Source organism: Vulpes vulpes, chromosome 6 (assembly GCF_048418805.1).
Source record: "Vulpes vulpes isolate BD-2025 chromosome 6, VulVul3, whole genome shotgun sequence".
Taxonomy (NCBI): Eukaryota; Metazoa; Chordata; class Mammalia; order Carnivora; family Canidae; genus Vulpes; species Vulpes vulpes.
Genome location: NC_132785.1, coordinates 87,475,615 through 87,496,655, shown reverse-complemented (window position 1 = coordinate 87,496,655; position 21,041 = coordinate 87,475,615). Strand labels below are relative to the sequence as shown.

At 36.7% G+C, this 21,041-nt stretch overlaps 1 protein-coding gene across 2 annotated transcripts in view; it reads right to left on the bottom strand.

Annotated features, from left to right (window-relative positions):
* Positions 1-1,601: 1,601 nt before the first annotated feature.
* KLHDC1 (kelch domain containing 1) overlaps positions 1,602-21,041 on the bottom strand; it is a 42,249-nt gene continuing 22,809 nt past the window's right edge. Inside the window, exons 7-13 of one of the 2 annotated variants that reach the window (XM_026000746.2) lie at positions 20,030-20,113; positions 19,333-19,391; positions 16,443-16,555; positions 14,963-15,035; positions 10,105-10,189; positions 8,070-8,122; positions 1,602-2,024 (exon numbers count right to left, since the gene is read on the bottom strand). In XM_026000746.2, the coding sequence (XP_025856531.1) occupies positions 1,838-2,024; positions 8,070-8,122; positions 10,105-10,189; positions 14,963-15,035; positions 16,443-16,555; positions 19,333-19,391; positions 20,030-20,113 (654 nt within the window). In that variant the 3' untranslated portion in view covers positions 1,602-1,837. Of the gene's footprint in view, positions 2,025-6,513; positions 6,642-8,069; positions 8,123-10,104; positions 10,190-14,962; positions 15,036-16,442; positions 16,556-19,332; positions 19,392-20,029; positions 20,114-21,041 lie in introns of those variants that run through there. The other variant, XM_072761495.1, reaches the window with a different exon arrangement.

The following is a 21,041-nucleotide window of genomic DNA, read 5'->3' as shown; positions in this document are numbered from 1 at the left end:
ATTAAGTCAAAAGTTTTGTGTGCCACAGATCACAGATTTCTGTTGAAGCCTAAATGATAGTGTATTTTGAGGAGGCTACTCCCAACTTTTCACATTCTAAGTAAACCATTTAAAATCAGAAGCACTTTTCTAAGAGGCTAGGGAAAGTGTTCACATAATCTAGAATTTAAATTCACATAATTCACATTTTAAAAGATGTTCATTTCCTTCAATGTCATCTATCACTGTCCAATAGGTTTTGATATTTTTTCCCTTAAAAATGCTGATAACAGAAGTTCATGTAATAATTACTTCTAAGATGTATATTACCTGTAAGATTCATTTTCTAAATCTGTTAATCAGCCTAAACATAGTAAAAAATAAAACTTACACTGAAATATTATTTGCACAATCAACTCTAATGACTGGTTCACACTAACAAAACTAGGAAAATAGTATATATGGTTCGTATAATAAATAAAACGTAAGCACAAAGTATTTCAATACATAAATAGAAGCTTTACACATCCAAAATACAGTACATATATAAAATATACCTGTAAAATTTAATGACCTAGTATAAGCTACTATATTATAAATTACATATATTTTTCAATATAGAAATATATTCTCTCTAACATTTTAAATTTTAGAGATAACCTGAATGGTGGTATTATGGAGAATAATTTCATATACTGAGCTTTTAAATAATTCATTGTTATTAATAATTCAGTGGAAGGGTATAACCAATAATATGAGTAATTTCTTAATTATGGCAAAAGTACTAGTTTAAGGAATATAAAGATAAATACAGTGTGCCATTTCCATAGAGGCAGTTAATACTGACCATCAGTGGGAGGAGAACATATTTCCAGTATCGTGGGTCTTGAGTACCAGCTCTGTAGAGTGGTGTGGGCCAAATAGCAGGGTTTCTATACAGGCAAATTACTAGGTTATCATCCCATTTCATTACTTACAAAAACTGCTCTAGAAGCACTCTTCCAAAGCAAAAGTATTTTTTAATGTGTCTGAAAAGTTAATACATCTACTGCTTCTCAATATTTCAAAGCCTGTATGATAAGCAAACCTCCACTTTAGACACTTTAAAACATGGTCTTTATATATATATATATAAATATATTTATAAATATATATATAATATATATTATATATATAAATTATATATATATATAATATATATAAATTTGGACAAACTAACAACTTAGGAGTAATAGACAATTGAAGACATGTATTCCGCTCCTTAAATAAAGGTGAGGAAAAGTTACGATGATGCTTAACAAGACTTTGCTAGGTAAGTGCAGAAGGGTAGGAGGCCGGTACTAAACACACATCAGTGTTTGCCAATTTTATCATTTTGCCCAGCTGGATCAGTTATTTAAGGAGAAGTTTTATAAATAATTGGGTTATTTAATGAGAAGCTTTAATTTTAAAGTGGCTTGAGAACATCCATTCTTCCTGAAAGTTGATGTATAATGCTTTTATCTATTATTATTATGTTGGGGGATTTCTAAAGTCCTTGGGTTAATTTCTTATTCTCCTCAAATTCATGTAAACTTTCCAGTAAAGAGTACACAGTGAGTTAAAATCTCTTACAACTGTACTTACTTTCAGAAAGTATATTTCTTCCCGCAGCTTATTAGGAAATTAGTTTACAAATATAAATATAAATTAATCTTCCATTAACATCTAATTCCCATATATTCATGACATATAATCACTTTAACATAGCATTTTTGTTTCAAATTTTATCTTCTAAATAAAGCCTCCAATTTGGGGGGTAAATATACAGTCTGATTAAAATGTTTACACGTATTAAATATATAGAGTATACGAAAATTTAATTGCTAATGATCCACTGATAATTGTTTTCTGTTTCTTCTTTTTGGGCTCTTTGTTCTTCTCGGTGATTAGCTGCAGTCCAAAATGTTATTTTTTTGAGTACTTGTTGCAGAAGTTTAGGAGGTAATAAAGATATCTGACTTTCTAAAATTATAGCATTTTTGCCAATGCAGTCAAGGCATGACCTGTAAATAAAACATAATAGAATTAATGGTTTTTTAACCCGAATCATAAAATATTTACAGGTAAGTATTCTTAATAAAAATCATCATAAAATGTTTAAATGGTAATGCATTTCCTCTGTATTGTTTGGAACATGATAGGATACATGTTCTTCCCAGAGCACCACAATAATTATATATTTTTATAGCATGGAGCATATATAGCATAGCATATTGTGACCAAAATCCAGTGGAAACAAAAATTACAACTCGCCATGCACCACACAAAATGTTATTTTTCTATTTTTAAAAAAAGATTGTATTTATTTATTCATGAGAGACTCAGAGAGACAGGCAGAGACAGAAGCAGCCTCTCTGCAGGGAGCCCAATGTGGGACTTGATCCCAAGGCAGATGCTCAACTACTGAGCCACCTGGGGGAGGCTCATGCTATTTAAGCAGAAAAAATTCAGACTTGATTTCAAAACAGGTTAGTCTATCTTTTTTCATTTATCCTTCCAGTCCAAAAACTACTTAATCTTCTTGAGAACTTTTTCTTCCATTGCCCCAAGATGAAGTATCGAACATCCATTTTTATGCCATATGGCCCGGTCCTCCCCATTCCCGTGCTGTAAACTCAGTGCACTGGCACCCTTGACTTACACTGACCCAGAGACAGCAGGTCTGAAGAGAGGAATGGAGCAGCAATACAGGAAGAGTCAATGAGAGACCACTTGAGGTTCTCCCCTTCCCCCTCTGTTCATTTTTCCCCTTTGAGTCTCCTGCAGACTAGTGTCCTTCCAAATACAATTCCCTATTTTCTTCAGCTACTTTGAAGAGGATTTTGGATTTTAAAACCAAAAGAAACTTGATTAAGAACTATCAAAAGAGGGGATCCCTGGGTGGCTCAGCGGTTTGGTGCCTGCCTTTGGCCTAGGGCGTGGAACTGGAGTCCTGGGATCGAGTCCCACGTCGGGATCCTGGCATGGAGCTTGCTTCTCCCTCCTCCTCTGTCTCTGCCTCTCTCTCTCTCTCATAAATAAATAAATCTTAAAAAAAAAAAAAAAAGAACTATCAAAAGAGGGGATCCCTGGCTCAGCGGTTTAGCGCCGCCTTCAGCCCAGGGCCTTATCCTAGAGACCCAGGATCAAGTCCCACATCGGGCTCCCAGCATGGAGCCTGCTTCTCTCCCTCTGCCTCTCTCTCCTGTGTCTCTCATGAATAAGTAAATAAAATCTTAAAAAAAAAAAAACTATCAGAGCATCTGTTTTTTTTTTTTTTTAATTTGTGACAGTCACAGAGAGAGAAAGAGAGAGACGCAGAGACATAGGCAGAGGGAGAAGCAGGCTCCATGCACCCAGAGCCCAATGTGGGATTTGATCCCAGATCTCCAGGATCGCGCCCTGGGCCAAAGGCAGGCGCCAAACCGCTGCGCCACCCAGGGATCCCCAGAGCATCTGTTTGAACGGATAAACTTTAAACAATAAATCTTTTTAAAAAGGTTTAAAGATAGATTCACTTCTGTCGTTAACTTCCATTGTCATTTTTACAAATACACTCTAGATATTTGCATCTTCTTCCATACTTTCATGAAGCCTTTTCTCTGTAGTCTGGGAAGTCTAAGGAAAGGAGAATGAAAATGTTCTACATAGATAGGGGAGAAGTACAAGCAAATGACACGAATCTTACACTTGACGTCAACTTCACTCTGCTGCCCTGGTAGCACGATAGCTCCTGTGCCCCTTCCACATGGGGGAAGGAAGAGTCCGATGGGGAGATGGCCTCTGTTGTTACTATTCATTCATTGATTCAATACTTATTCGTGTGCACTATTTAGGAGGAAGCAGCCCAATATTGAGAAAACTTCCATTTCAACCCCTTTTAAAAAAGCTTTTATTTATTTGAGAGAGAGAAGGAAGGGCGGAAGACCGGACTCCTCGCTGAGCCGGGAGCCGAACGTGGGGCTCGATCCCAGAACATGGAGATCTTGACGAGCTGAAGACAGGGCCTAACCGACTGAACCAGCCAGGCGCCCTTTATATTCCCTTTGATGCATCGAAATTCGCTCAGCCTTAAAACAATGTGTGCACATTCCCAGAAGCGCCACACAAGGGGCAAAGGGCGCTGCCACGAAGCCGGCCGGTCGGCCTCGGCCCCCACCTCAGACCCAAGCCCGTCCTGTGTGGCCTATCGGTGTCCGTCGTTTGTGTGGGCGGCAGCGCCCCATCCCGGTTCCCCTCCCTTCCAATCCCCGCAGCAAGCCGAGCGGCGCGGCCTCCCGGGGCGCGGGCGGCCGGTGGGGAGCACGGCCCTGAGGCTCCCCCTCCCCCGTCCTTGATTCTGTGTGAAAGCCGTTCTGCCCTTGATAACCGCGCTCTGGACGGTCCACCCCCGAAATCTTCCGCGTGCACACGCCCCTCCTGGACCCTGGCCTTGCGTCCCGGCCGACGCGCACTCCCTTCCCGGTTCTCCAGCCACAAAGGCCCCTCCAGCCTCAGCTTCCTCTCCTGCCCAGCCCGGTCCGTCTGCGCTTCATTCTCTTCCAGCAACTCTACCCGCCTTGGCCGCCGTCCTTCTCCGACCCCCGGTGGACCGGGCCACCTGGCTGCTCGGAGCCGCCAGAGAAAGGCCTGCTGGGCAGACGGGCGTCCCTGGCCCCTTCTCCTTGGTCTCAGCCCTCCACCCCCTCCCCAGTGCTCTGCTGTGCTACACAGCCCTCGTCCCAATCTTCTCGAAGCCACTGAGGCAGTGATTTCCGATCTTCCTCAACCCTCGCAGTTCATATCCTCACATCTCCTCTCCCCCCCCCCATGACCTCACTACCAAGTAAGACTTGCTCAGCGCCCTCTCCCTGTACCCCTTCCAGCCAACAAATTCCTCTGCCTTTATATCCCTACTTCCGACTTTCCTCGTTATTTTAAAGTATTCTTCTCAACAACTAATTCAGTTCCCGTTCACTAAAATCCACCTCAAGATCCTGCTCTGACAATTTTTCCTTTGTTTTCTTGTTTCCAAAACCTGGTTGCTGCTTCTCAGCATATAAACAATTACCTTTCAACAGCTTGAGGATTAGGGGCACCAAGGCTCCCCATGCAGTAGAAAATCCACACCTAACTTTTGACTCCCCCAAAACGTAATTACTAATGGTCTACTGTGGACTGGAAACTTTACCCATAACATAGTCAATAAACATACATTTTGTATGTTATGTATTATATACCATATTATTACAGTAAAGTGCAATGGAAAAGAGAAATTCTATTAAGAAAATCCTAGTGAAGAGAAAATACATTTACAGTGCTGTGTGGATTTATCGGGAAAAACCTGCATATCAGTGAAACTGCAGTTCAAATCGGTGCTGTTAAAGGGTCAACTGTATCCTTACTTTTCCTGTGGTCTTGGTGCTGCTCCCCAGAAATTATCCATGGCACTTTGCAATCCAGATATTCTGTGACCTCTTTCCAGCAAGTAGTCTCTCCATCTTCAGTTCTCTCCTCCCTCCATTTTGCATTCCCATTATCTCCTCATTCATCTTTCATTATCTTGTGCTTCTTTAACTCCTCAGATGTTATGAGTTCCTAGTGCTCAGTTGTTGGCTTCATCCTTGCTCTCAAAACTCCAATCTATACTCCAGTGATCCTTTTTTTTTTTTAAGTAGGCTCTCTATCCCAGCTGGAGTGTTGATTCCACCATGGGGCTTGCACTCATGACCCTGAGCTCAAGATCTGAGCTGAGATCTAGAGTTGGATGCTTAACCAACTAAGCCACCCAGGAGCCCTTAACTATGATTCTTAAATCTTTGTCTAGCCCAGACATCTCTCCATATATTTGACTAGTTAATGAATAGCTCCATTAAAGACACTGTAAGTACTTCAATTTCAAAAGGCCCCAAACCAAATTCATCTTTCTACGCCGTCCCACCTTCAAACTCACTTCCTTCTTTTTCTTTTTTTAATATAGGTTTTTGGGGTTTTTTTTTTAAGGTTTTTTATTTATTTATTCATGAGAGACACAGAGAGAGAGGCAGAGACACAGGCAGTGGGAGAAGGTTCCATGAAGGGAGCCTGACGTGGGACTCGATCCCAGGTCTCCAGGATCACACCCTGGGCTGAACGCGGCACTAAACCGCTGAGCCACCCGGGCTGCCCTCACTTCCTTCTTCATAGACTATTATTCTTTACTCTTCTTCCCCTACCAAGCCGATTCTACCTTCTCCAACTCCACTTTTAAGATCAGCCCCACACTTTATGCTTGACCACTGCAAATCTCTCTCTCTTTTTTTTTTTAACTTTTTTAAAATTTTTATTTATTTATGATAGTCACAGAGAGAGAGAGAGAGGCAGAGACATAGGCAGAGGGAGAAGCAGGCCCCATGCACTGGGAGCCCGACGTGGGATTCGATCCCGGTTCTCCGGGATCAACCCAGGATCACGCCCTGGGCCAAAGGCAGGCGCCAAACCGCTGCACCACCCAGGGATCCCTGCAAGTCTCTATTAACTTTCGTTACCCAGTCACATATCCCTCCAATCTCTTAACCACATTCTTCTCAAAGGAGCTTTCTAATTTGTAATATGATCAGCTTATTCCTCTGCTCCAGATTTTTCAGTGGTTCTTGATCTCCCACAAGATAATGTAAACTCATCTGCATGAAACACAAAAGCTCTAATTGATACAAGGTTTCTGATTTCTTCTCCTACTCCACATCTCATGCTTATGTCTAGGAATGCTCAAGAATTCAGTTTCCAGAACATACCATACTCATATACCTTGTACAAACACCCTTGCAACGCTTGTTCATAGCAAATTGTCTCTAACTCTTCCTCTTCTGCAAAGACTCCCCTAACTCTCTCCATCTTAACCACATGAATAGAGGGTCTTCTTTGCCAGTCTCATTATCTTTGTATAGGTTTCTCTTAAACAATTTTATTTTTCTTTTAGAGTTGTTGAAAACCTGCCTTCTATTTTACTAGCAATTTAAGGAAAAGAACATGACTTTTCACTTCATAGCATAGTGCTTTCCCATGGTAAGCACTCAAATACTGTAATATCCCTGAATATAAGGAACTTGCAATCTACTTAGGGAAAGTAGTTATGTTCACAGCAAAAGTTAAGAAACAATACAAGGCAATAATCATGACATCAGCAATTTCCAAACTGCCTTCATTTTAGAATTATATTGGGTCTTCCAAAAATTCCAAAGTTCAGGCTACATCCCAGACCAATTAAATCATAATATGTGGGCATGGAACACAGGCATCAGTACTTTTTGAAGTTCCCTGAGATTCTAACCTGCAGTAACCGAAGGAACCACTATAATAACAGAAGGAGCAGTTAAGAAAGCCATTAGGATGGTCCAATTTGAGCTGGTCCAGTGGTTTTCAAGTAGTTCAAGCTGTAGAATGTCTGGAAGTTAGACTACTCCTTGACATCTAGCATGTCAGCTTCTCTCTCACATGCCTTCACCCGTGTTATTCCCCCTGCATAAATAACTACAGTTGGTCACTTGGCAACTTCTACTTCACTCAAACCCTTCCTCCTGACCCTCACAGGCAGAAACAGGGGCTTCTTCCACAATCTTTCAACTGAACCTTGAATATACTCTTTTTAGAGCACAAGTGTATGAGCTAAGATACCATAAGTCATACCACCAATTTAGTAACATTTTTGGTGGTAAAAAAAAAATTCTACTAAATTAAGTGCACATATATGTGTGTCTATTACTGGACACACATTGATTTCAGAAAAGTTAAAAATACGAAAAAATTCAGGCTTAGAATCAAGGAAATACAGTATGTTTAATACTCCCATGTGAACTAAATGCAATTTTATGCACAAAATAAAAATATGATTGTATTGTGTATTTTAATTTTTAAAAATCCTGTTGGTATGTGGTTCACTACTATAAATTTGATTATACTTTTAGGAAGATGTAAACATTTTCTTAAATTCAAATCATAAACTATTTGAAAAATTATCACATTTCCCAAAAAGGAAGATGAAAGAAATTATCATATATTAATAGTGTATATATATGTATATATATATATACATATATAATGAATTCACTTACCTGAGTAGTGAATAAGGCTGTGTTTGAAAGATCAATAAATCATTACAGTGGCCCTAATCAACATAAAAAAAGAATTATCAAGGTGTTTAAAAGAATGAAAATGCATTAATAATTGAATTTTTTATTTTATAAATGTAAAAGAAATTATGTAAAGCAGCAAATAAAACTCCTCCCTCTAGTTATTCACACACACACATATGCACACACAACATACATATGCATACACACACCTGCTAGCCACAAAAACTTTGGGTACATTGCTACCATTTCTCAGTGACCAAGTTTTTACCTAATCACAACCTATACGATTGCAAATTTAAACTCAGATGCATGTTCTTCTCTTAGAACAGTGAGTTCAAAATGAGAAAAGTGGTGGTTTTCAAGCTTTTTTGTTTTTTAAGCAGAAATTTTCTCTTCCAAATGACTCTTACTTAAAATTTCTTTGTCTCTCTTTTCCAAATCCTGGGAATCTTCATTTGGAAATCTCAGATCCAGAAGATTTTATGAATAATGATTCTCTCATCTAAAAGTTAGTGTCAAAGAATCAGCAGAAAATGTCCCTAATCCTTTCAGATAAGTCTGTAGAATTTCATAATTTATGATCATGATTTTAATCAAAATTCCTGTTTTTTTTTAAAGACTGTATTTGTTTATTCCTGAGAGATACACACACAGAGAGGCAGAGACACAGGCAGGAGAAGCAGGCTCCATGTAGGGAGCCCGACCCCAGGAACATGCCACCCTACCAAAGGCAGACGCTCAACTGCTGAGCCACCCAGGCGTCCCAGAATTCCTGTTTTAATGATAAACTCTGTATCCTACTGATTTCTAGTGCCAAGAAAAAGAAGACAAACCACAAAATTTGCTTTTTAATTAAATGCAAAGTCGTGGTTTTAATCTTTTGTTGAAAAACTGAATCCTCAGCCAAAGAAAAGTTCTAAAACTTTCAATGTATGTAGTGTTTAAATCAGAGGCTTCAAAACTAAAAGTAAATCAAATTCCCTGGAGATAAGCCAGCTCATTTCACGGTTTGCCACATGGCAGGCACAACTCTGGAGATCATGTGTCAGTGAGCTGGCGCCAACGTGGCTGGATTCTGGCTGGTGCACCCTATCCCTGCCAGCTCGGAGGCCAGCTATTCCCAATGCCCTATACAAACCAGAGCAATGGATCCTGAGCTCCTGTCCCATCACAACACAGTATGGGCATGACCACCTTGCTTTGAATTGCCCGAGGTGCTAGAAGTGAAAGAATGATGCTCTCCAAATGTTATTCATTTATTTCTTTGACCTTAGTTTTATCAAATTTTAAAACTGGAATGCTTTCATCTTAAATATAAAATGGGTAAAGCAATGGCAAAGACACATAGAATAAAAAGAAAAATACACTTAAAAATTTCAAACTGCATTCCTCTTGATGAGAGAAGCTAGCATTGGTGTTCTAGTTATTAAGTGAGGCAGCAAATTTCATGGGTACTTATTACTCTAGTTTATATATACAATATATATATTCTTATGAAATATCTATAATTTGCAAATATTTTAATTCCAAAAAATTAAAAACACCCATACTATGATGAGGCTCAAAGAGGAAAGGAAGAGTCCTTCTTTAAAAGCTCTTCGTGGGAGACCCGGGTGGCTCAGCAGTTGAGCATCTGCCTTTGGCTCAGGGTGTGATCCCGGGGTCCTGGGATCCAGTCCTGCATCAGGCTTCCTGCATGGAGCCTGCTTCTCTCCCTCTGCCTGTGTCTCTGCCTCTCTCTCTCTCTGTATCTCTCATGAATAAATAAATAAAATCTTCTTAATAATTTGACTAATGAGATTAATAGACCTATTTTGACTTGTAAACTCAAAATATCCTTAAATGCTTCACAAAAGCCACCCATTCTGAAGATTCTGAAGATTAATGTTACAGAGAACATTTCATATTCTTCCATATTTTGCAATGTGGGAATATCAACAACCTTACTGAACAGCCATTTAGTTTGATTAACAAAACTACTCAGAGGAAATATTTAAATATGAAATTTTCTTACTGTATCCAAGGAAAGTAAATCATCCTTGCTCCCACCAAATACCATTATTTCATTTTCTTTCCCCAAACAGGCCGTATGCCATAACCTATAATTGAAAATTATAAGCAGAGTAAAATATTATGAAGAAAGAAACTGTATGTGACATATAAATCCATTTTAAACTGCACATTTTCACTTTTAATCTATTTCAAAATGGGCATGATTGAACTTGAACCTTTGGCATATCCTAAAAGAGATAAGATTTTGAAGATTCCTCTAGAATCACTAAAAGATTAGATTCTCATTAAATCATGTCAATTAAGGAGGTAACTCCCAATAACTCTTTTCTATTATATTCCCCAACCTTTTTCTAACCTCTTTATCTCATAGACTTTATCACTGAAATAAAATGAATTAAAAAGAAACTGATCAGCCTATTGGTGAAATGGTCCCCTTTCCCAAGTTTCTTATTATGATCTGCCATGTTACTGTTTTTTTTTTTTTTTAATCACTTTTGACTTTTCTTTCCTGTTTTCTGTTCCCCAACACCTAACAAACCCAACATGGCAATCCCTTCACATTTATACTGTCACACTACTTATCACTCTGGGTACAGAATACCAGAATTATTATTGTTTTTTCTGTCTCTACTCTCTCTCAGCTATATTTAGCTGACAAATAATATTTTTCACATGTTTTTAACCATGAGCATGTCCTGATCAGGAAGCAACTGTGCCATTTTTCTTAGGCTCATAATCACGATCAACAATTATTTCTTTAAAAAGAAAACCATTATTTCTTTTTCCCATAATTCTTAATTCTTAGCTTCCTCCCCCTGCAATTAACCCTCTACTCCAATCAAGTTCACTTATTTGTGTCTCCTAAGAGAAAAGCTTACCTATCTGTAGGCTTTTGCTCACCCTGTGTCTTATGTTTAGGGTGAGAAATCATTCTTTCAGAGCCTTTAACACAGGTTCAAAATCCCCAGGAAGTGTCAAAATACCCAAACAAACTGGCTCTACTTCCCTCTCTGGTTAGCACCTTTGAACGTTTATGTGCTCATTTTATAATCTTCTGCCTTACATTTGAAGATAAACTGTTCTATATACTACTTTAATTATTTGATGTGTGGATCTTCTAAAGGTCCACATATGAGATCCTTGGATCAAAATTTGCCAGTGGTGTGCTGGAAGTAGCTTACCAGGTAGTTAAAATAAATTCTGCCTATCTCTATCCAAATCCATGTTCAGTGCCATCACATAGGTAGCTTGAAATTGACCACAGTAACACTATAAATTAGGGCTTTTTTGTTTTGTTTTTCCTGGAAAGCAGTTGTTAACCCTTTACCAGCACACCACTGGAACTTGAGTAATGTAATTTTATGCTTCTCTTTAAAAATGCCTAAATATGGTGTTTTGCATCCAGTGGGTGCTCAAAAAGTCTAATTAACAAAAGGAAATACAAAACCACCATATTTAATTCAATCATTAAATAAATTATCTCATAAGAATAGAGCATCGTGTGGAAATGATCTAATAGCTCATATTCATCTCCAATTTCACATTATTTACAAAGAATAATCTTATGTTTCATAAAATTCAATATTTCTGGGAGCTCTCTCAGGAAAAATAGTACATGTAAATTTCTCAATTTTAGAAGATAAATCAAGAATTTTACAAAGTCATTGCTCTGACTCTGAGAGAATTTTGATGACTTTCCTTAACAGACCAAATCGCTGAAGCAAAAGACACCTCATAACACATTATTTTATTACCATGTAACTTATTTTTAGTACATTTAACCTTTTCACTCAACTCCCACAAGTGCAAACAGTAGGATTATGCACAATGTGTTAAATTAAATACTTTCCTCAAACAATCACTCACACACCCAACGACAGTTGCACTCAGGACCCAGGATAGAACTGAGTCTTAAGGGATTTTGTTTAGGAAATACTCTGCCCAATTCTCCAACTTATATGGTAGAACATGAATTGATATAAGTCTTCATGACATCCAGATTATGATGTGGGCTTGGGGAGGGGGATTGGATAAAGGGAAGAGAATACAAGGAATGCTAAATTTCCAGGGTGAGAAGGCCATGTATAACTTCAGCAATAGTAATGGGATCCAACAGGAAGTCCCTGAGGCTCCACAGTCAACACTTTGTTGGACTTCTTTTACAGACACATTAAAAAAAAGGGGGAGGTCCTTGCTGACAGCCACTTTTACAGGCAATGAGGTATAGCTATATAGATGGCCTTTCAACCAAGCATTGCTCCAACTATGGTGAGACCTGGAGAAAAGAGTGCCACGCTATAGAACAGTGGTTTTCAATCAGGGCAGATTTGGCCCCCAAAGAACATTTGACAATATCTGAAATATTTTTGGTTGTCAAAATTCCAGGTGGGGGGGGGGGCAGTACTACTGGCATCTAGTGGATAAAGGCCAAAAATGCTGCTAAACATCCTACAGTGCACAAGACACTCCTAATAACAAAGAATAATTTGGTCCAAAATGCCAATAGTGCCAAGGTCAAGAAATCCTGCTGTGGAATTACAAGAGGAGAATTGGGCCATTTACATTTCAAATTATAACTTGGAACAGTTTGTACAAAATGTATTTAGATGTTAAGTAAATTCTCACTCATTAAAAATTAGTACACATACACATATATATGTTCTCCTTACACTAAACTGTATCCCACCTGTTCTTCTTCTCACCTCATACCTGAAGATAGATCTGCCTCTGTCTTATCTGCCTTAGGGAAACTCTGGCCTGGACTTCATCATCGAAGAACACTGGAAAGCCTTTCCTGCCTTGATTTTGGTGACATCTAGCTTGCAACCTGATGTTTTGTCTCTAGACTGATAGTTTATGTCCTCTCACAGCTGCTCTAAACTTATCACCTAAACATTCTAATAAAGCATATTATTTACATGACATATCAGCTGAATTCAAAGAAATCTCTTTACATAGCTCAGTTCTAACTAATATATTATTGATAATAGTTGTGTTGCTCTAATTACTTATTAAGGATTGAATTATAAAATAGGAGCAATTTAAAAATTAAACATATTCTTACTATCACTTTGGTCCAAAATTAATGCGTTCATTAATTGAAGAATTCATTGATTGTTCAAACAACTGCAAGAGAACTAAGAGCTTCTCTAGTCCAACTCCCTCATTTCACGGGATGAAGAAATTATTGCTCAGTTTCATTAAGTGACTTTGCTGAGCAAGGACTAGAACTCTGGGCTCCCATATCTTAATATAAAACTCTTTAAATTAAAAAATGCATTTCAAAAGATCCAAATTGCTAAAATAATACACTCCAATGAATTTTTGCACATGAAAATATAAGAATCACATATGTAGATATGATAAACTAAACATTTTGTGCATATTAATATAGATATAGGCACTGAAATGTATACAAAAATTTTCAGGCCTTTTTCTCAAGTAAGTTGCTTCATTGCTACTTATTAAACTTCTGAAATGCATATCATTAAGTTGACTTCATACTATACATAATCTATAGCAAAAAAATTCTGAAATACATAGCAAGGAAAAGAGTAAAATTACTAACGATTATAACGTGCTGACTCTGAATTTCTTATGAATATATTTTTATTATACTACTCACTTAAATTAGAATAAAAAGAATTACAATACCAATGTGGTTTTCTTTGTACAGTTGACCCTTGAACAACGTAGGGGTTGGGATGCTGATACCTCCCAGAGTTGAAAATTGACATAAAACTTTTGGCTCCTCAAAACTTAAGTATTACTAGCCTACTGTTGACCAGAAGTTTTACCAATAACATAAAGTCAATAAATACATATTTTTTATGTTATATGTATTATATATTGTATTCTTACAATAAAGTAAGTTAGAGAAAAGAAAATGTTATAAAAAAAACCAAATAAATAAAAAGCAAAATGAGATCTATGAACACACCCTGATGATTGAAAGGAAAAGGTAATGGAGCGATTAGCAAAATGGGTGAAGAGTATTGGGAGATACAGGCTTCCAGTTATGGATGAATAACTCATGGGAATAAAAGGTAAAGCATGGGAATATACTTGCATGCACAGTAGTAGCATTGTATGGTGACAGATGTTTCCTACAATTGTGGGGAGCATAGGACAATGTATGGAGTTGTAGAATCACCATGTTGTACATGTGAAGCTGACATTGTATGTCAACTAGACTCATATTTTAAAAAATAAAATTTTATTAAGAAAATCTTATGGAAAATACATTTATAGTACTGTATTTATTTTAAAAATCCATATAATAAGTAGATCCATGCAGTTCAAACTCATGTTGTTCAAGGATCAATTGTGGTCTAAAAATATATTGTTTCTACAACTTTCACTCTATAATATACCACAATAACTAACATGTTTCTTTTTCAAAAAATTTATATTAATGAATACATCAGTTAATAAAAATAACAATCTGCCATCTATTTGATCAACATGAAAGTAATTTTCTCATTACATTGAAATAAACCTCTTCCAAAAATAAATAACTACTAAAGCCAAACTCATTCTTGTCTACTTATCAAAAAAAATTAACATTATATGATACTTCCAATTTCTTAGCCTTTTCATATTTATCAGGAAAGATTATACATTTACCTAAAAGAGTAACATTTTCAAATATTTAAACATAGATGAAAACAGAATAGATCATTTCTAACAATCAGATATAATTAAAATGATAATTAAATCATTTAGGTAACATCAAGCTTATTTGAAAGATCTTTCTTGATGATTTATGATTTTAATGGCAAATACTATAAAATCAGTGCTATATTTTAATACTTCAGAAATTCTTAACTATTTTACTATTCATTAATTTCTAGACTTACCTGGGTCTTGTTTTAGGTAAGTGAATAAGTTGTTTCCAACCATTTGTTATGACATTATAAATCCAACCATCACCTGCAATATTATGACAGTTCAGAAATTCAGATTAGGTCTTTGGGATAAAATTTAAAATTTCCCCAATTTATAATGCTACATTTATGCAACTATCTTTTGTATGTATGCATATTTACTCACAAAAATTTTTAGAAATATACAAAGGTAGAGTGACCATGACAATGAGCCCTCACATATCGCAGATTCAACTACCAAGATTTTATCACATGTGCCTCATTTATCTCTTTTTTTGTTATTCTTGTGGCTCAATTACTCTAAAGCAAATCCTAGATCTCCTGTCATTTTCCCCATATATACTTCAGTAAATATCGCTTTAAAAAATACATTTTTTACAGAACCACAATGGCATTATCTCATTACCACAATGCTACTATCACAGTCAACAAAATTAAAAGAATTCACATACTAGCCAGAAGTTAGGCTGAGTCTGTACAGGAGGAAACCAACTAGACTAAGAGTTAGGACATGGAATTTCCCACATGTCAATGACCTAAAACAGCAAATTGTAATTAAAAGCATTAGAGCTCAAAAAGACATGATATTAAACAAGCCCTATGAAAAAAAATAGATGTTTTTATTAGACTCCAAATCTCTTTTAATTAAAACCTTCAAATTGGAGATGCATAACAATCCGCAGTAACTAACATCCCCTACTAGAAACTCCTGTTTCTCTAACCAGCCTCTGGAGTTTGCTGCCCAGCAGACTGCCAGATGCACAACTGATGCTCAATTTTTGTTGAAAAATAAGTCATTGTTTCCAGATCCTATATGGAATTATATAAATGAGTCCCTTATGAACACATCTCTAGTCATGGAAAATTTCTGGGTTAGGAAAACACAAAACATCTAACATATCAAAGTAAGAAGTGGATACTCTTGGTCATGTGTCTATACTGATGTCACAATTTTACTGCTGGGAAAAAAAAAAACCCACATTACAAAACCTAGCCATTGGAATCAGCAGTGACAGGAGTTTAAAGATTCTGGCTAAGCACTTTCCTTTATAGTTCTGGAACAAAAAGAGAAGCAACTGGCCTTCCCACCTTATATTTCCAGAGCCTTCTGGGGAAGACTGTTCTTCTAATCCCCATTCCAGCCTACAGTGTAAGTATCTGGATCAAAAATCAGGAAGGCACAGAATCACAGAATATTATAGTTGAAAGGGGCTTTAATTCATCTAGGTTCAACCACCCTTCCTTTTCTATATACCTAGGAAACAGGAGAACATGGAGAGCCAAAGGTACTAAATAAAGCAAAGGGGTCTTCTAATTCTTAATGCAAGCATACAGTTGGAAATAAAGGTAAACCAGAAAATAAAAAAATAAAAAGAAAGACATCTTAAGTATCAAATATGATTAAGAAAAAAGAATGAGATAATAATTGTAGGCTAAACTTTAATTGACTTACTTAATGGAATATTGTCTGCACTTAGTCCACCAAATAGAAAAAGTTTATCATCAGCTATTGGTGTTAAAGTATGCCATGACCGATGTTTGGGGTTTTCTCCATTAACAGGAATCCTGCGGCAAGGGAAAAAATATATATATATATAAATCTACCTACTATGTTAGTCAAAATTAAAGGTTTTTGATCATCTCAGATAAAAAACTGCCCTCACAACTTTTTTAAAAAGCTGATTTTACTATCTTCACTTCCATTAAGATTTTAGAAACATTCTTAAATGCTTAGGTGAATTTAAACAATCTTTCCATTTAAAACAATCTTTCTGTTTAGCGTCCATTCCACCTGGTCACAGAACACAGATTGAAAATTACAAAGCGAATTCCCAGTTAATTCCCAGGGCATATTTCATAAGTTTCTTGTTGTTTAATCCATATAACTTCCTCAAATTTTCAACATAATTATTTTCATGTCGGTAACTTTTTACTGTTGGCCCATGTTCAATTTTGTATTTTCAGTTGATTTCCTCAAGGACATTATGGGATTTGGGTGTTGTTGCTTTTACTTTGGTTTACTTGCTGTATAATTTCCCAAAGCTTCTTCACCTGAAAATGCTAGCTATTCTAGCTTCAAAATAAAGGTATACAAGCCATTCCAGATCCAGGATAAATCTCTAAAGATTTCAAAAAATACTGCCTTACTCTTAAAAAAATAAAAACATGGGGCGCCTGGGTGGCTCAGTCGGTTAAGTGTCTGCCTTTGACTCAGGTCATGATCCCAAGGTCTTGGGGCTGAGCCCCATGTCTACCTCCTTGCTCAGCAGAGGATCCTGTTTCCCCTCTCCCTCAGCTATTCCTTCCTGCTTCTACTGTCTCTTTCTTTTTCTGTCAAATAATAAATAAAATCTTTAAAATAAAGTAAAAAAAAAAAAACACATAAGTACAAAAGTTTAATTTAGGAGGTGAGAAAATATCGTTCTCCAGCATTCTGAAATGTTCCAGAATAATCTGGGCCATTTGTGAAAGATAAAATTATTTTTTCCAAAATGGAATTATTTTTACTGTTTGTGTTGACTATAAGAATTATTTTGGTTACAAAATGTTCAACAACCACAAAAGTATTTTTAAAAAGGAGCATGCTCTTATAATCTTGTCTTCTAGCAATAGGAAATAGTAATAATTTTGTATATATCTCTTTAGGCTTTAATGTACATTTAGCCTATTAAAAATATATAAATGAGGGATCCCTGGGTGGCACAGCGGTTTGGCGCCTGCCTTTGGCCCAGGGCGCGATCCTGGAGACCCGGGATCGAATCCCACGTCGGGCTCCCGGTGCATGGAGCCTGCTTCTCCCTCTGCCTATGTCTCTGCCTCTCTCTCTCTGACTATCATAAATAAATAAAAAAATTTAAAAAATATATAAATGAGATCATATATTCTGCTCTGCAACTTTTTTCATTCAACTAATATTTTAGAATATTTCTATGAATGTAACTTCCTTTGGTAATGGAAGTATGGTGGCCCACTGGGCAAATGAACCAGGATTTAAAGAATCTCTGCTTGTGAACATGAGGGATGACCTCTAGCTTTTGCTTTTATAATAATGTTGTAATACACGCACTCATACACACACACAATTATTGTCTTTAGAGAAATTCTGGATGAAAGTAGAAATTTGATTTTACATTTTAAACATACTGTCAAACTATCTTCCAGAAAAACTGTACTAATTTATACTCCCACTAATTGTGTTGTTACAACCTAGCACACTGGTCATTTGTAATCCTCTTTATCTGATAAGTGAAAACTATTATTTTTAGCTCCATTTCTTTGATTGTCTTTAAGGTTGAACATCTTTTTAAAATAATTTTTGCCCATTTGTATTTCTTCTATGAGTTGCTCATTTATGTTCTTTGTCCGCTTTTCTGTTGGATTGTCTTTTTCTTACTGATTTTCTGAGTTCCTGTGGGTTTGAGCTCTGTTAAAAATACTGCAAATATGACTTCCAGTTTGTTTTTTGTTTGAATTTTCCAGTTTGCCTTTTAACTTTGATATAGTTTTCTATACAGAAAAACTTAATTCTTACGTGGTCTTAACAGTCTTTTCATTTATGAATTCTGGGTTTATACCATCTTTAGAAAAACTTTCTCTATGCCAAGATTTTATTTATTTATTTATGATAGTCACAAGAGAGAGAGAGAGAGAGAGAGAGAGAGAGAGAGAGAGAGAGGCAGAGACACAGGCAGAGGGAGAAGCAGGCTCCATGCACCGGGAGCCTGATGTGGGATTCGATCCCGGGTCTCCAGGATCACGGCCTGGGCCAAAGGCAGGCGCTAAACCGCTGCGCCACCCAGGGATCCCCTATGCCAAGATTTTAAACACAATCTGCTATCTTCATTTCTGGCACTTTCACAGTTTCATTTTTAATAGTATTTTTATTTTGGAATAATATATAGCTATGATTCCATCTCATTACATGAACAGCTGAAATGATAGCTAAATGGATTTGTTCTATTGTTAAACATATATTTTGAACTACAAATAAAATCTGACTTTTACCAACTTCATTTTGTTTACTTGTGATGATCCCAATAAACTGTTCCTTTATTTCTTCTACTGACCAGTTCTCAAGAATATTTAATATAAAACCAGTACTTTTACATAGTCACTTTTCAACTGCTGGTATTCTCAAGTTTTATATGGTTTGGTTAAAGAACAAACTCTGCATTTAAATCTGTATATTCCTATATTAGATATATAATCTGAAGAAAATGACACTAGTTCAGTTTTACAGACTCAAATTTGGATTACAGTCCCAAACACACACACACACACACACACACACACACACACACACACCTCCTTTCAATTAAAATATACTTAAATCTCAAACTTACCTTCCAGACCAAGTCCAGGTATCTAAGTTCAGATAGTGCAAATCATTCATCCTAGTTTGCTAAAACAAAAGTGTGTTATTAGTCTGTGTTTTACATCTTTTATGGGCTAAAATTTCAGTTTTAAAATTAGTTCAGATTAAAAATAGACCATCTCCATTTTACTTAACATCAGAAGTTTACATGTTGGGAAACCATGTTAAGGGTTAATAAAATTAATATAGAGCTACCCAATTAATGTGTCAAAGGGAAAATAAGAAAACTAACAGGATTTGGGATGCCTGGGTAGCTCGGTGATTGAGCATCTGCCTTTGGTTCAGGACGTGATCCTGGAGTCCCAGGATCCTGTACCACACTGGGCTTCCTGCAGGGAGACTGCTTCTCCCTCTGCCTATGTCTCTGCCTCTCTCTCTCATGAATGAATAAATAAAATCTTAAAAAAAACCCTAACAGGATTTAAATATTAAGAAGTTAAACTTTTCTGGTTATGCCTTGAAGGATTCTCTCATTAAAATATGATTTATAAATCATCTGTGATTACTTGTTATAGTCTGTTTAGGAGATTAAAAATAAATAAAAGTTATTAAATGGCAATTTAGTATCTAGATAATTTGAATATTCAGTTGTTCCCCAAAATCAGAAAATAATTTTTGTAAGAAGAATCACATATAAAAATATCATATCCATTAAAAACACTAACCAAAACACGTCCTCCAAAGATATAGCCCTTATTCCCAAGAACTGCACACGTGTGCGCGGCGCGTGGCTGTGGTGGAACTCCACCCTGCAAGAAGACATGAGAAAACAGAGGGCAAAGCCTTGAAACATCTCTAAGGAAGTCACACTCCTATGCTGAGTATGAGAAATACCTGACTACCAAACCACCATTGCCTCTGTAACTCAATTAAAGTCCTAATGCAGAAGTTCATTCTAAATAGTAATGATTATAGAGGCACCTGGGTGATTCAGTTGGCTAACCATCTGCCTTCCACTCAGGTAATGATCTCAGGGTCCTGAGATGCAGACCCACATCAAGCTCCCTGTTCAGCAGAAAGTCTGCTTCTCCATCTCCCTCTGTTGCTCCTCCTACTTGTTCTACTCTCTAAATAAATAGAATCTTTAAAATATATATTAAAAAATAAATAGTAATGATTACAGACAAATACCATTCTTCAAGAATGAAATTTATGGGCAGTTGGTTGGGCACCTGACTCTTGATTTTGGTTCAGGTCATGGTCTCAAGATTGTAGATTAGTCCCACCATGGGTCTGAGCTCAGCGGGGAGTCTGCTTGAGCTTCTTTCTCTCCCTTTGCCTCTCCCTATCCCACTCATGCTCTCTCTCTCTCTCAAATAAATAAATAAATCCTTTAAAAAAATAATGAAATTTACTCATCCTGATCTTTACTTTTTAAAGTGTTTTTTCTTAAATGCCTGACACTATTCAGCAAAATAAGATTTTATGTAAATTTCAGCTTGGAATATAAGGATTCAAAAATCAATTAAAAAAATATTCTCTTTCTCCCTCCTTCTCTCTCTCCCCCCCACCTCTTCCCCCACAGAGTTAATATGAGTAACCAGTGCACAATGTGATGATCTCAGAGATTCTAAAAAATTACATCTGCCCTCTCAAACTCTTGGTGTCTCAAATTCCACAGTAAGAACTTCACTCGTGCCTTAAGCCAAACAGTGCTTTATCACTTATTAAAACTCT